The 14,175-nt window shown below is 47.5% G+C and overlaps 1 protein-coding gene across 1 annotated transcript in view; it reads left to right on the top strand.

Moving 5' to 3' along the window:
• Positions 1 to 3,077: 3,077 nt before the first annotated feature.
• Positions 3,078 to 14,175, top strand: part of zeb1b (zinc finger E-box binding homeobox 1b) — a 58,558-nt gene continuing 47,460 nt past the window's right edge. The window contains exon 1 of the mRNA XM_084033795.1: positions 3,078 to 3,188. Coding sequence (XP_083889921.1) covers positions 3,131 to 3,188 — 58 coding nt within the window. The 5' untranslated portion in view covers positions 3,078 to 3,130. The remainder of the gene's footprint in view (positions 3,189 to 14,175) is intronic.

The raw sequence follows: 14,175 nt of genomic DNA, 5'->3' as shown, positions 1-14,175 counted from the left end.
CCACTGAGTTTGGGGTGTGGCTCACTCCAGCAAGTGAGTCAGTTACTTCCTGTCTCGAGAAAAAATCCATAGAAGAAGGGTGGAAGTGAGTCGCTTGGTGGAGGAAAAACAGAGAGATTGACATCTAGTCCTCAAAACATGCATTGTTGTGTAGCTGAATACTGTTGGCTTATATTTGTCGAAGCGGTCTCCCTGAGAGGCCGACTCAACCTAAGAGAGTCATGAGGACATTCTCAGCCGACCAGTGAGATCTGCTTGTTTTCCACCAGAATTTAGAAATCAAAACAGGGTTTCCCTTCGAACTCTGCTCACTCTCGCGGCTCCTTTTTTTTTTTTTTTTGCGCAGTGTGGCGCTTCACTTCTGCTCTGAAATCGATCTCTTCTCCGCAGTATCGGTTGCAACGTAGGCTCCACCTGAGCACTTTAAAGTGTGTGTCTTTCAGCTTGATAACTGCAGTTGCACTGAGCAGAGTGCCGTGAGTGTGGTGATAGTGGGGGTTGTGGGTCTGTGGGAAGAGGAGGAGGAGGACCTCACATTTAGCTGCCGTCCCTCGGGAGAGATTAAGCAGTTTAGTCTTTGCTGTGTCTCTCTCTATATCACTGCCACCGCCTCCTGCTTCTCCTCTCTATTTGGAGGGTGGCCTTTCCCGTCATCCTCCTTTTGCACTTTCTGTTCCTCCTCTCCTCTCGTTTCCTCTGTTCCTTCGCTCGCTCGCTTTCTTTCCATTCATCCTGCCGTGCTGCTGACACACTGAGCATTGTTTTTTTCTTTTTTACCCACCCCTCCGACCCTTTAACTTCCAGCTGATTCCTATAAACCACATGGACAGGCATGCTTGTGTTGGGAGCCGCACCGCCATTCCCGCTCCCCCGACAGGCTGCTTTGGCTCGGCCGTCCCACTGAGCTGATCCTCTTGGTCCTGCGTGGAGCACCACGGAGCTCAACCGCTACTCACATTAATCTCCTAAACGATCCTGGACCTAAGAGGATCAATACTCATTTTCAGGGAGCAGCATGATCCCTTAATGTAGTGGAGGATGGCTGCTTATCCCTCACTCTCTCTCCCTGCCTCCCCCCTACTCGCCTCAGTTTCAACTCCCCATAGGAAGAGCAGGCCTTTCATTCTATTTCATGGCCCAGTTTAGTTCAGATCTGGGTTTGGCTGCTCATGTTGTTCCTCAGGTGAACAGCACCTGCATGGCTTCTTTGGGGAGGGCCTTCAGATAAAGAAGCCTGTCTTATGAGCAGATATAACCTTTAGAGTGAGTTTCTTTTATGATTTGAGATGTTTTAATTGACTTCTCTGACCCTGCTTTCATCCAAATCAGAGGCTAACGCCATCACCAGCTCCATCTACATCTCATTTGCTGCTGCATGAATTTGATCCAGTAAATTTCAAACACAGTAATTTTGCCAGAGAAAATAAATCAACCCTGAAACATAGCAGAGAGGTCTTCGGGGCTGTTTCATTCTAATAGTGGTTGTATAATTGTTATTCTTTGTTTTTACAGACGCTGAAAAATTACTCGTGATCCGACAAAAATTGGAAAAGATGGGGCTTTTCCATTGGATAACAAGCATCCTATTTTTCCAGGCTTGTGTGCAGGGAACAGTGCTACGACTGCACGGTTAGTCGAGCGTCTCGTCATTGATCTTTGCTGATGTCGACTGTTTCAGGGGAATTTTTTAAGGGGAAGGGAAGGCAGAGAGAGACTCTCTCAGGCAGGCTTGTCATCGGTGGAAGAGGCCACCTGCAGCAAGTTTGGAGGTGTTTTTTATGCTCAAGCTATTACTCTCTGTCTGGGCAGCCTGCCCCAAGAGCTGGACGGCTCTACTGCTACTGAATTATTCAGCCCAGCGATCTGCCATCCTATGTATACAAGCTGTCACATGTATCTGAATGAGAAGCCCATCGTCCAGCATGACGACTTTGTTACATTGATTTGACAGGTACATTTATATCATACGCTTGTGGCATAATCTCTGCGGTTATGAGAAGAAATCTTGCAACTGTAACCCAAAGACAGAAGTGTTTGTTCCCGACATCATTTCAAAATGAGCTGGCCTCGTTTAACAGTCAACAGAAGACACACTGGATTACGCAGCCACCACAATAGACTGAATGATGACAACTCTCACATGCCAGAGGTCCAGCACCAGAAGCAAAACAGCCATCCACCTCTAGAAAAGCCACAGCACAGCAGAGAATGGCTGCTCCTCTGACCTGTAATTGCATGTCATGGGATCTGCAGCATCATTTCAGTTTGTGCTGCGTTCACAAGCTTTCCTCGTCACTATAAGTTTCCAGAAGAATTCACCTCAAACATGTGATCCCGGATTCTTGTCTATTTGCACTGACCCTACTGTGATAGGTGCTGTGTGTGTGTGTGTGTGTGTGTGTGTGTGTGTGTGTGTGTGTGTGTGCATGGAGGTTTGTGTGCGTCGGCTGCAGTGAGCTCGGCTCAGGAGAACAGCAGGGTTTTTCTTTAGGTGGAGGATCGAATCAGTGATGACAGTCTCATGACCCTCTCTCTAACACACACACACACACACACACACACAACTTCCATGGTGTTAGACAAATTACACAGAAGGCAAAATAGGGTCGCAAAATAACATACTTGAAGGTGCTTATAATAATGTCCCAAAAATAATGAATCTCCAACCAAGCATTATTAATCATTATTATTATATAATAATTATTCTAGTTTGTGTGAGAGATTGTGATATATTGCCAAATACAGCACACTATAAAAATGTTGTTTGTTTATTTTCTTATTACAAAAAACCCAAATAAATTAATAAATGAGACACAGTACGCTTTGTTATGTATAAACGCTGCAAACAACACTAACCACGACACCTAGTTTACCTTGAACTCTCCCTGTTTTTAATACGTGACACACTCGTTAAAGGCAGGTACTGCGCGCGTTCATCATCCCTTCACTCAGTACTTCCCGTGAACGGTACTGGCAGCGCGCGGGTCGGGGAGGTGCGGGAAGGTGATGTCGTAAAGCTGAGTGTCGTAAACCAGGTGCGGAGAAGGGGAGGTGAAGGGGAGGGAGGAGGGGGAGAGGGGGTGAGAGAGGAGGTGACTCTCCGGCAGCATTTAGACACAACGAAAGGATCATGGCGGATGGCCCCAGGTGTAAGCGCAGAAAGCAGGCGAACCCGAGGAGGAACAACGGTGAGTTAAACTACTTCCGACGCGGAGCTTTTCTGCTAGGGAGACGGTCTAGAGGCTGTTCCGTCTCCCAGTAATTCCACCGAAAAGTTTGACAGCCCACAAGTCGGTGTTTTGGTAAATGAAAGTGCTTGGAAGTAGCAAGTGAGCGCTGTATTGCAGCCTATGTGGTGTACCGTTATACCTGGGTCGCGTCTCTCCCTCCGCCTAGCGGTCCGCTGCGCCGGGGACCGTTATACGCACCTCACCCGCTCAGCGGAGCCGCTTTGTCCGCACTTTAACACTTGTTTGTTCATTTTAATCCACTTTTATGCCGCTTTAGAGACTCCGTGTTCATTGATTTTGTTTCATTCTGTCGAGTTTTTTGTAAGCCCACCGCAAAAACTCGGACCTGTTTCTGCGAGGAGAGGGGGGCTACCTGGTTGTTGTTATTGCGGACTCGACACACGGGTCGTCGTTAACAGTTTGGGTTGAATAATAATAATAAAAAACACTTAATGTCGCTGTGCTTGTGTCGAAAACGCCCTTAGGTTTCCGAAAGACAGGAGACGGGGGACAGCAGTTTGGTTCGCTCTTTCTTTCTTTTGCTCATAGCAGGTAGCGGCCGGACACTGTTGCTGCGTCCACGGGCTCAGTGCGTTGCTTCACCAGCCAGCTCCATACTAACATTCATGTTTCACAGTGAGACAGCAAAGCGTTGTTGAAGCACGCTTCTGTCCGCTCGCTTCTTCTCTTCACCTCCAACTTATTGCGCTGTTTCCGCTCCGTGCCGCTGGCAGCGCCCGTTAGACGCGTGTGAGTGCTTGAACACGGCGTGTTGGCCGTAACGTACCGATAGAAAGCTCCGGAGGTTCCGGAGAACGAGGGGATATCTCACGCGCTGTTTAGTGCGAGCAGGGCGAGCGCAGCCCATATAAGGACAGCGGATCCTCTCCAGGCGCGCGCCGGGAATCCTGATTCTTGTCCGCGGACCTTGAAACGCGCTGAGCTTTCTTCGTGTCTGCCTGGTTGTTGCTGGTTTGAACGCGCTGTGTGTGCGTGTGCGTCCCGGTGTGGACGACAGTGTTAACGGGCTACAAAGTAGAATCCCGCGGGGATACCGAGTTACACGCGTTCCGTACATTCAAGGTACATCTCCGGGACGAAGTCGTTAGCTCCGTGTGCTTTTTCTTTTTCCGTATGATATTTGTACGTTTAGTACATGGATATTCATAGTTTTATTGAAAAGGCGAGCCTTCTTTGGTGTCGGCGGTTTATGAACTAGCTCATGTGTTGTGTAGCTTAAAGGAACTGGGGGAGAAAGGGAGGAAACAGCGTGACATAGAGTCACAGCAAACCGATACATGGGATGCTACTTCCTCGTCATCCCCGTGGAGGTTTTCTGTGGATCCCTGATGAGTGTGAATGAAGGCTTTTTATTTGATGCTTTTATGGGTGCTATCAATGTTTTCCACTTCTTAATCGGGTGTGTTCAGCTATGCATTCCCTCCCTGCAGCGTTTGTGTGTTGAATATGTGTGCAAGGTGGACACACCTTAAATAACGGTCCTGCTGTCAAGGTGTGGATACAGAGAGAGAGAGAGAGAGAGAGAGAGAGGAGAGAGAGAGAGAGAGAGAAAGATCTGTCACGTGTTGCTTTCTTATTTTTTCTTTCTCTTTTCTTTAACTTAACATGGTTTTATTAAGTAATGACACAGCCCTGTTGATATTTAAAGTCACATCCCAAGCTAAGCAGATGTGTTTCCCTGTTACTCTGCCTCATCTGCATTTGCTTCAAAGAGCCGTCAAGGTCTGCTTTTAAGTCCTCACTTCCTGCCGCCTACTGACAAGACTGCAGATCTGTCATGCAAATCAACATCTCTGCTTTTTGAAGGGAATTCCTCAGTAAAGTTAGACTGCTGTGTACATGTTGTCAGACCTGATTACAAGTTGGCATTTTAATACGGGCTGTTGAAACCCACTCCAGCCTCATTTTCTTATAATAAAAAAAATAAAAAGTTCTGATAATTAAGCAAGCATTGGAGATGTGCCCAGCTGGTTGTGGTCAGTGGCTTTGCCAGGTCTCCGGCGAGCGGGGGGAGATCAAGGTGAGGTCCGGTCTGTAAACAGAGAGGTGTTAACAGCCTGCAGGACGACAGGTGTTTGCAATCGGCGGGATACTCCAGCTTCCTTTGTCGCGTCTCCCCACTCAGCTCCCCTAAGGAACAGCAGCCGTTCCCTGCAACGGTAATTTAACACAGCAATTTGGGAATAGAGGAATGCGCCCGGTGTTAACATTCTTTGCAAAAATAAACATGGCTGTGCCTGGGACAGCTTTGTGCCCACGCTCAGGAGCCGGAGGCCACTGGTAAAGAGTGTGCACACAGGTAGCAGTGACTTTTATTTATTTGACCATATCACACGGCCCATTTGTCTCTAACTCTGATCTGCCCCCCCCCCCCTTTCTCTCTTCCCGAGGCATTCTCACACTTGCACCTTGATGAATCATCCATCAAATATGCAAAACGAGGTTGTGGGCTTGGTGCTTGGCAACAACTCATGTAATGTTTAAGAACATGTTTATTGGCCTGTGATAGTATACTTAAACTACACTTAGGGCCCTAGACTCCCTCACCCTGTCTAGAAACTACCGAATACAACCACATCCTGTCAGTTTGTGGGAGACAATTAAAGAAACAACAATGGTTTGGCTGTAGCTAGTGTGTCCGGTGAAACAAGCCGTGTTTTGGGCTCCAGAGGAGGTGGGGATTGGCTCCGTGGCTCCACATGCCACTTCAGTGTTTTAAAAGACATCTGTTTACATTTAAAAGGTCCACCCCTGTTGTGCCAAGAGTTTAGCAGAGGAGGAAATTTTTCATTTATCTTGCTGCTTTTCACCAACTTCCTCAGCAGCTTCATTTAAAAGTGCCAACTAAGAAGAAAAAACACCCCCCTCACTGCCCCCCACCACCTCTCTCTCTCTCTCTCTCTCTCTCTCTCTGTCTCCCCACTCACTCCTCCTTCCAGAGCTAGTCCTTTATTTTGGGGGTTAAGACACAGTAGCCAGGGGTACTGTTGATTGCCCCCTGACCTAGGCACCCATGCGTGCCTAGAGTATGACTTCACTTTCCCCCCCTGTGCCATTGTGAGGCTTCCAGCATGTCCAATTGTGTTTGTGTTAAAGTCTGTTCAATGAAAAGGGAAGAGAGGAGGAGGTGGTGGAGGAGGAGGAGGGGTGGTGGAGGCTGAGCTGCAGCTTTTTCTCCGCTCCCCTCTCCGTCCAGTCCTCTCTGACCCTTCAACTGTGGGCTCCATGTTCCCCGTGGAGGGGGGGGGGGTTTGGGAGAAGTGCCTGAGGTGACTAAAGAATTTTACAACAGGTGACATCTGAGCAATGGGTGCTGGCAGATGAAAAGCATCTCTCCCAGACTTCTCTGGACGTTGCACACCTGCAAAAACACAATGTTAGATGCCTGGTAGAGATGACAAGTGCTCTACTTGTTTGCATGAACCATCTGAGGGACAATGTGGTGTTTGTGGCTGAGTTTCATCCCTCTCCATGTCCACGAGGGTGGGAAAAGGCCTGTCCTCATCTGACCATTCGGCGGAATTGAAATGATGTGATGTACGACCACACTCCCACCTCTGTTTGAGGCAGCTTAATGAATAGCTGCACCCATGGAGGCTGAGAGCATTAGCCTATAAAAAGGTGCTCTCCCTTCGTAAAGCAGGAGTTTTAAACCCAGAGTCAGTTTCAGTAACCCCCTTAACTGCGCTTGGATGTGCTTTATTGGGGTTTGTGTGGCTGAATGCTTAAATGAACCATTGTGTGTTCAGGCTTTAGTGAGAAAGCCTGAGGAGAAAGAGCCTAGTTACCTTTGCAGTTTGCCTGCTCTACCTCATACACTTTCAGTGGCAGAAGAAAAGGCCCATTCAGCGGGCCCGGCATGGGGAGGGAGAGCCCTTTTCACACTCGGCTTGTGGGAAACTTCTCCTCCATACTGTGCATGCCATTTGCATATGACCCATTCTTTTCCCAAAGGTCCCCGTGAGGGAGGAATCCGTGGAACGTTCGCAGAATTCATCAAATCTCGCTCTCACGCAGCCTCGGGCCCTCAAGAGCCCTGCTTTTGCAGCACTCTGACATTTTTCTCTTGGAAGCATAGCTTACGTCCGCGCCACGCTCACTGTCTTTACCGTTAACGCCGACGCATCCCGCGGCATTTTATGTCCCGTGTATTTTAAAGTGGCAATGTGCTACCCAGTGTGCTATTTTTAATGTCAGTGTGAAGGCTTAATTTGGCACAGCAGGCAGGAGTTTCCCCAAACCCCCCCAGCATGGGCCGTGAGGGGTCCATCTGCATGACAGGACAATGTGATGGGGCCGCGTGCCTCGCAGGGTCCCTAAGTGACGCCGGTCGCCAACACTACCCAGAAAGGACAAAAATATTGAGCGTAGGGGGTAATACAGGGATGAGGCGTTGGGAGCTTGTAGCGACGCGTCAGCTCAGTGAACTGAACAGAAACACAACCGTCGCTCTGGAGCCGAATGCCCCCCCTTCTCATCCCAAGACCATCTGAACGGCAGCCTTGATGTCACAGCATCTACACTGACTTGTTTGGGAGATTGTGTTGGCTCCGACAGCCTTGACCCAGGTAACGTCATCCTGACAGAAAGTTGGGGAGGCGAGTATCAACGTAGGGAGGAGAGCTCACTTAAGTGGATCATGTAAGCTAACGGAGCAGAAAAGCCTCCTCCTGTCTCCAAAGCAGTGAGTCATGGGCACACAGGTGTGTTTGCATGATGACACAAAACTTGCCAACAACGCTGTCCTTTTCTTCCCCCCTCACATTAACTGTCCCTTGTTCTCCCTCTACCCCTCCCCACAAGTGTGGGGGTGAGAGGTAATATTCTCCGGTAGTGTGTATACTTGAGGGAGAGATTACTCTAAATTGCCATCCTGGTGGAGGTAAATATTGTGTACGGTGTGTCTAGCGTGGCTTGCTGATGTGTGTTTTTAATCATGCACGAGTGGCTTCTGTTCAGGTCCACAGTGAGTCCCTTTGGGTCTGTCCGCAGACCCCTCCTTGTCCCCCGACACCACCACCACCACCTCCTTCTTCCCCTTCCCGCCCATCCATCCCCGACCCCTCCCTTGTGGTCCTCAGTGGAGCGGTTAATGAAAAAGACGGGACTGACACAATAGGCAGAAGGCGGGCCCGGTAAGGGGCTCTTACGCCAGCTTGTGTTTATGGCAAAAACTCATCAGGGCTAACCTCCGCTGCAGCTTCACTCCAGACAGCACTTTTTGTCTCTTTTTTGTTGCCTTGTTTCTGACAAAGATGTGCTTGACCTTACTACAGTCCCTGAGTGTCTCTGTCTACGATGTCAGATGAGGAGTAATCCGCTGCCATGTGTTGTGCTTTGAACACAGCCTAGCTGGCTTCATGCCAGCCCGTTATGATGACCATATTGATTTTCCTCTCCGTAGCACACAGAACTGATAATGGCCCTCATGAGGGGGCAACATTCATATTCACATGCTGATTCCACTTGCACAGCCTTACTGTGATGTGACTGACAAATCAAGTGCCCCTCTTTATCCACCGAGTCTGTGCTTTGAGCTAGCTAGGCTAAGGTTAGCCATGTGACAGCTCGGGCAGAAGAAAAAAAACCTTAGTCACCCTGTTTGTTAGTGTAGAGATGGCCGGCTGCTATGCTGAATGTCCACATGGATAAACATCCACACAGGATTAATGAGAGGAGAATGGTCAGCCTGAAAACAGAGGGGAGGGCAGAATAGAGGGAGGCATGGAGCATCCGCATCGCCCCATTTAACTCATGAGTGTTTTGTGCGGCTCCCCATGACCCCACTAGTGTGACCTAACCGAAGGAGGCAGCCAAGCCTCGATGCTCTCATTGACTACTACAAGAGAAGAGATACAGTATGTCTTTGTGAATGGAAAATACAGAACAGTTGTTTTGGTCATACATAACAGATTTATGCAGCCTGGACTTAGTGTCACAGTCAACAGATCAAAACAAAGACAGATGAAGTTTGGCTACAGTATTATTAAATTCCTACTTAAAGTGTAGGTCCGGAGTGAAATGGACCCTAGGTAATTTCCACCAAGACCTCCAGCCAAACACCCCCTCGGAAGCATTTTTAGCGATGGTCAGCAGTGGTCAAGATAGGGCGATCAGCCGAACGGCTTCGTAATAGCGCTATGGTACTTAAAGTATATCTCGTAAATTTCCCCACTAATAATGCATGGAATGTTACCAAACTTCTGCAGTAGTACACATAGGGTCTCTACTCACAAAACGAGGCATTTTAAAGTTTGTAAGTACATCAGGAGTTTGTTTAAAAAGAACACTTGCCTGATAGCTTCTACTGCTAAAGCTACGCTGGCTGTTTCCGTGACGCGAGTTTCACGCAAGAGTATGAAAAGGTTTCACTTAATTTTTTTTTTCATAAATGCTTATATTATCAGGTCGACAAGTGTTGACATGATAATACAAGCATTTATAAAAAATCTGCAAAACTTTTTCATACTCTGGCGTGAAACTCGCGTCACGGAAACAGCCAGGTATACGCCGACTGCCATTAAACACCAACGAAGAAGAAGCTGTGTAAACACGGTGCCGTCTACGCAAACAGTGTAGCTTTAGCAGTAGAAGCTATCAGGCAAGTGTTCTTTTTAAATAAACTCCTGATGTACTTACAAACTTTAAAATGCCTCGTTTTGTGAGTAGAGACCCTATGTGTACTACTGCAGAAGTTTGGTAACATTCCATGCATTATTAGTGGGGAAATTTACGAGATATACTGTAAGTACCATAGCGCTATTACGAAGCCGTTCGGCTGATCGCCCTATCTTGACCACTGCTGACCATCGCTAAAAATGCTTCCGAGGGGGTGTTTGGCTGGAGGTCTTGGTGGAAATTACCTAGGGTCCATTTCACTCCGGACCTACACTTTAAAGAGTTCCTGTCATTGAATCATCTAGTGCTTTAAAAACACTTTATTCCCCACTTCATCATTCCATGTGTCTCACTTCTGCCCCCTGAGTGTCACTATTCCTCCCACTTGTAGACAACAGATTTGAAGCCTCCGATTTGGCTTTTTGGTCATCGCCCTAGAAACATATTGTAAACCCATTTGTTGTAATTCAAGTTCCCCTGGTAAACAGTGATGCCACGTATATGACTAGGGCTTTTATTGTGAAAGGAACTGAAGTTGCAGACAGTATACACAGTATATGCTGTGTGGGTCTTTATGTCTCTGGGAACTGGAATTAAACCAGTGACCTTCCTCAGCCTCCTGTCCTGGCTCAGCTCACCGTTACCAGCGTCCAGGTGTTTACAGTCCAAACACACTGGGGCCACATACACGTGTGTGTGTGTGTGTGTGTGTGTTAAGTATGTAGTGAAGGGATCTCCGTCACCAAGCCCTCACACATCAGTCTCCTCATGCTGACAGGGCCCTCCCCTCTCTTGTTACACTGGTGCCGGCACTTTTTCCTGCAAGTAAATGAAGCATGGTCTTTAATTTATCATGTTTGCAGTTGGACGCCACTATTAATTAGTGCTTGCTCATCACTTGTTTGTTTGTTTTGTCCTACTGTCCATTAGTTGTGTGATCTGTGAGCTGCATGCCAGTGCACTCACTACTACTGCTACTGTTCCAGCTTCACTTCCTGGTCTTCTGTCACCCTCTGATCCTCCTCCTCTCATTTATGTGCTGTCCACACGAAGCAAATCAAACTTTTTTCTCTGTTTTTCCTTGGCGTCGTTTCAAGAAAATCTGCATCCAGACAAATCCACTGAAAACGACTCAGCGCGCTGTAGTACATATTCCAGGCCTATATGTGGCGCTGTTTCTGCTACAAAAATGCAGAAGAAGAGACGGAGCTTGCCCGGATGTCTGCCGGTGCTATGGCAACACGTGAGAGCTATGGCTAATATTCACCCGACTACTCGATCAATAAACACCCAGAAGATGACAATTTGGCCCGTATAAATAAAACCAACAATAAGCACCAACAGCCGTCACCCTAAGGACCTTGACGAGACGTTGTCACAAGTTGGGATGGATTAATTGGACAAATAAATGCCTACATTCATGGGAAGTTAGCTAGCGGTTGTTTGTTAGCATTGTAATAAAGTAGCATATCTGTGACTTTTTCCCGGAATATTGCCCCCCTCTCTCGGCTCCGTTTTTTTTCATACAGTGGCCTTAAAACACTGTCGTACAGACGAGCAGAATATCTGCTACGAGCATGTCGTTGTTACGAGACGTCGCGGGGAAAGAAGTCAGACTCGAGGGTCGAGGGGCGGGCCGATGACGTCATCGTATTCGTTTTCGCCCTCTACATGAAAACGAACACGAAACGGAGGGGTGTAGTTTTTTTCTTTTTCACCCTGAGAGCTGGTTTCCAAAAAGTGCATTTTCAGGCAGCGAAAATGCCGGATCCGTATGGACGGCCGGTCGAAACGCACAAGACTTGTGCGTTTACTCTCAAAAAACGTCTTCGTATGGACACCCCCTAAGTGTCTCCTTGCTTTCTCACTGTCTCTTTCTCCCTCACCTCTCTGGCAGCTGCCTTGGCTCTGAGTCTCCCACCCAGCAGGTGCTGTAGGCACGCAGCAATTTAACGATACAGCACTCGTAAATAACACCTGACAAAAGTAGGAGAGAGCCAGAGCTCCGGCCGGAGTGAGGGAGCGATGCAGAGATTGAAAGTTTCCTCTGGCAGGAGAAGAGGGTGTGGCTCACGGTCAAATGCCGGCCTTCTCAAGAAGAACATGTTCAGAATAGAGAGAGAAAAATGCCAGAGCCGCAGAGAAAAGACGAGGAATGTGAGCTCTTTTTTTCACTGTAAATGTGTGAATGCGTTGCCCATTCTTCTGAAGTTTTACACTTCTCCTCAATGCCAACTTCTCCATAAACTGCTTTCATGCAAATTTCTACTAAATGGATCTTTTTAAATGCAAGGCCAGTACTAAGTGACCTGTTAAGGAGGAACTTGAATTGGAAGGGAGTGTTGTCTTTGCTGTAGTTAGGATGTAAGCACTTGGAACAATGTTAATTGTACTCTAAAAGCAAATTAAGAGGTCAGGGAATATATTAAATGCACTCTTTTATAATCACCATCAGTAATGAACCAGCACTCGGAATAAATGAACCCATAAATCATCCGGATGCAGGACTATTAATGAACACGGCTCAAAATCACATCTGTGCTGTCTCTTTGTCATTTTGGCCAAACACGCATCCTGTCTCATCAGAAGCTATCGATCAGCCTTTGGGCGAAGGTTAGTTTGTCATTTTCTCCCACCTCACCGGGAACAAAACCAGGAAGTGTGTGAGAGATTACGGCCCAGGATGCAACCTGAAAGCCCTTCATCTCTGTGAAAACAAGGGGCTTCCTGCGGTCCTGCTCCCACCCTGGCTACCCCCCCTCCTTCACCTACCCGGCCCCCAGCACCTGTGGCGGCCTATTTCAGGCTCCTCAGGAGGCGCTGCAGAGACCACAAACCGGGATCAGAAAACATGAAAGCCTGGGAAAAGAATCAGTGCTCTGGCTGAGATGCCGACCTGTCTGTCTCACACCACAGAGAGGGTAAAGAAACAGCACGTCTTTTCAGACATAAGATGTGGCTCTGTACATCAAAGGCTGGCCGGGGAGCGAAAGGCCGGTTTGTTCTCCTCTGCAAACCATCTTGCGACCCTGTTGAGACGGCAGAACCCTGCCACTGTGGCTTCCAGTCACTTCTCAGTTGCCCATAAAGAGGTTGGAAAAAACTATACTTGGCCCTCGTAAACATTAAACAATATTTTCAAGCGAAATGTAACTGAAATATGTCTTTATTTACTCCAAAATAAACATAACATTAATTTGTTTAGCATAAACAAATCAAGTCAACTTTACGAGATCCCAAAAGGAGGCTATATGCACTGGACTTGACCCCTGAACTCTGAGAACTGTGCATGTATGCATTTTTTAAAACTGTGTTACAAATAATAAGTATACTGTTATATACTTGAATAAATACATTATGTTAAAATAAATAATAAAATAAAAGTTCCCCATAACTTCTTTGTAATATTTGAATAAATACATGAGGTTTCTGTAGACGTTTGCACTAGTTTAGGGTATTTAGTTAATTCAAACGGACTCAACATGATAGACAAGTGTTGAATGAAATGTGACCTTTTACACTGAACTCATAATAAAATGAGATGGAAACTATACGTCCACCTGGAATGTTTGAAGTGATGTTGTCGCTGCGGTTAGCCACATTGGCCAGAAGGAGAAGAAGTCCTGCCACATCAGGGTCATTCTCATGAGGAAGTTTGTGACTAAACACTTGTGTGTCCCTGATCAGCTGCAGTGAAACAGTGGCCCCTCCTTCTCATCTGCTATTTTTGACAATCACAATCTTGTCGCTCACCAAATGTGGCGTCGTTCACCCAAAAGCTTGCTCCTTGCTCCTTTGAGTTGCTGCCACAGCTGGTGATGGTGGTTTGTCTTGATGGTATCCTGTGCTGAATTTCAATGACCCCGCCCCCCCTCCCGGTCTTATTATGCCATCGCTGCTAACTGGGTCCTATTCACTGCAGTGTCCTGACTTCCCAAAGGGGCCTAGATAAACAAGGGCTATTCAGTCAGTGAAAGGCCCGCCCCCCCGCCAGCCTCCGTCTCTACTTGTTTTAGTGCCAGGCTGCAGCGCGTCTCGCTCGCCACCGACGCCAGCAGCAGCGGGCACCGTGCCCGACTCTTCTGCACCACACAGCACACTTTTAGAGAGATTAAACTTCCACTTTACTGTGATGACGGATAAATGGCTGCCGCTAATGTAAACGTATGAATGATGAGGAAGGCTTTCTGTTTATGGTTTCATATGTGTTGTGTGTGATAGAGGGAGCGGTTATATGGAGGTGTGGTGATGGTGTGATGTTGCAGGCCGGGCTCACTTCCTGTTGTTATAGTCCATCAGGGAGATC

The sequence above is a fragment of the Eutrigla gurnardus genome (genome assembly GCF_963514095.1).
Source record: "Eutrigla gurnardus genome assembly, chromosome: 18".
Classification (NCBI taxonomy): Eukaryota; Metazoa; Chordata; class Actinopteri; order Perciformes; family Triglidae; genus Eutrigla; species Eutrigla gurnardus.
This window is presented reverse-complemented; position numbering and strand designations above follow the sequence as displayed.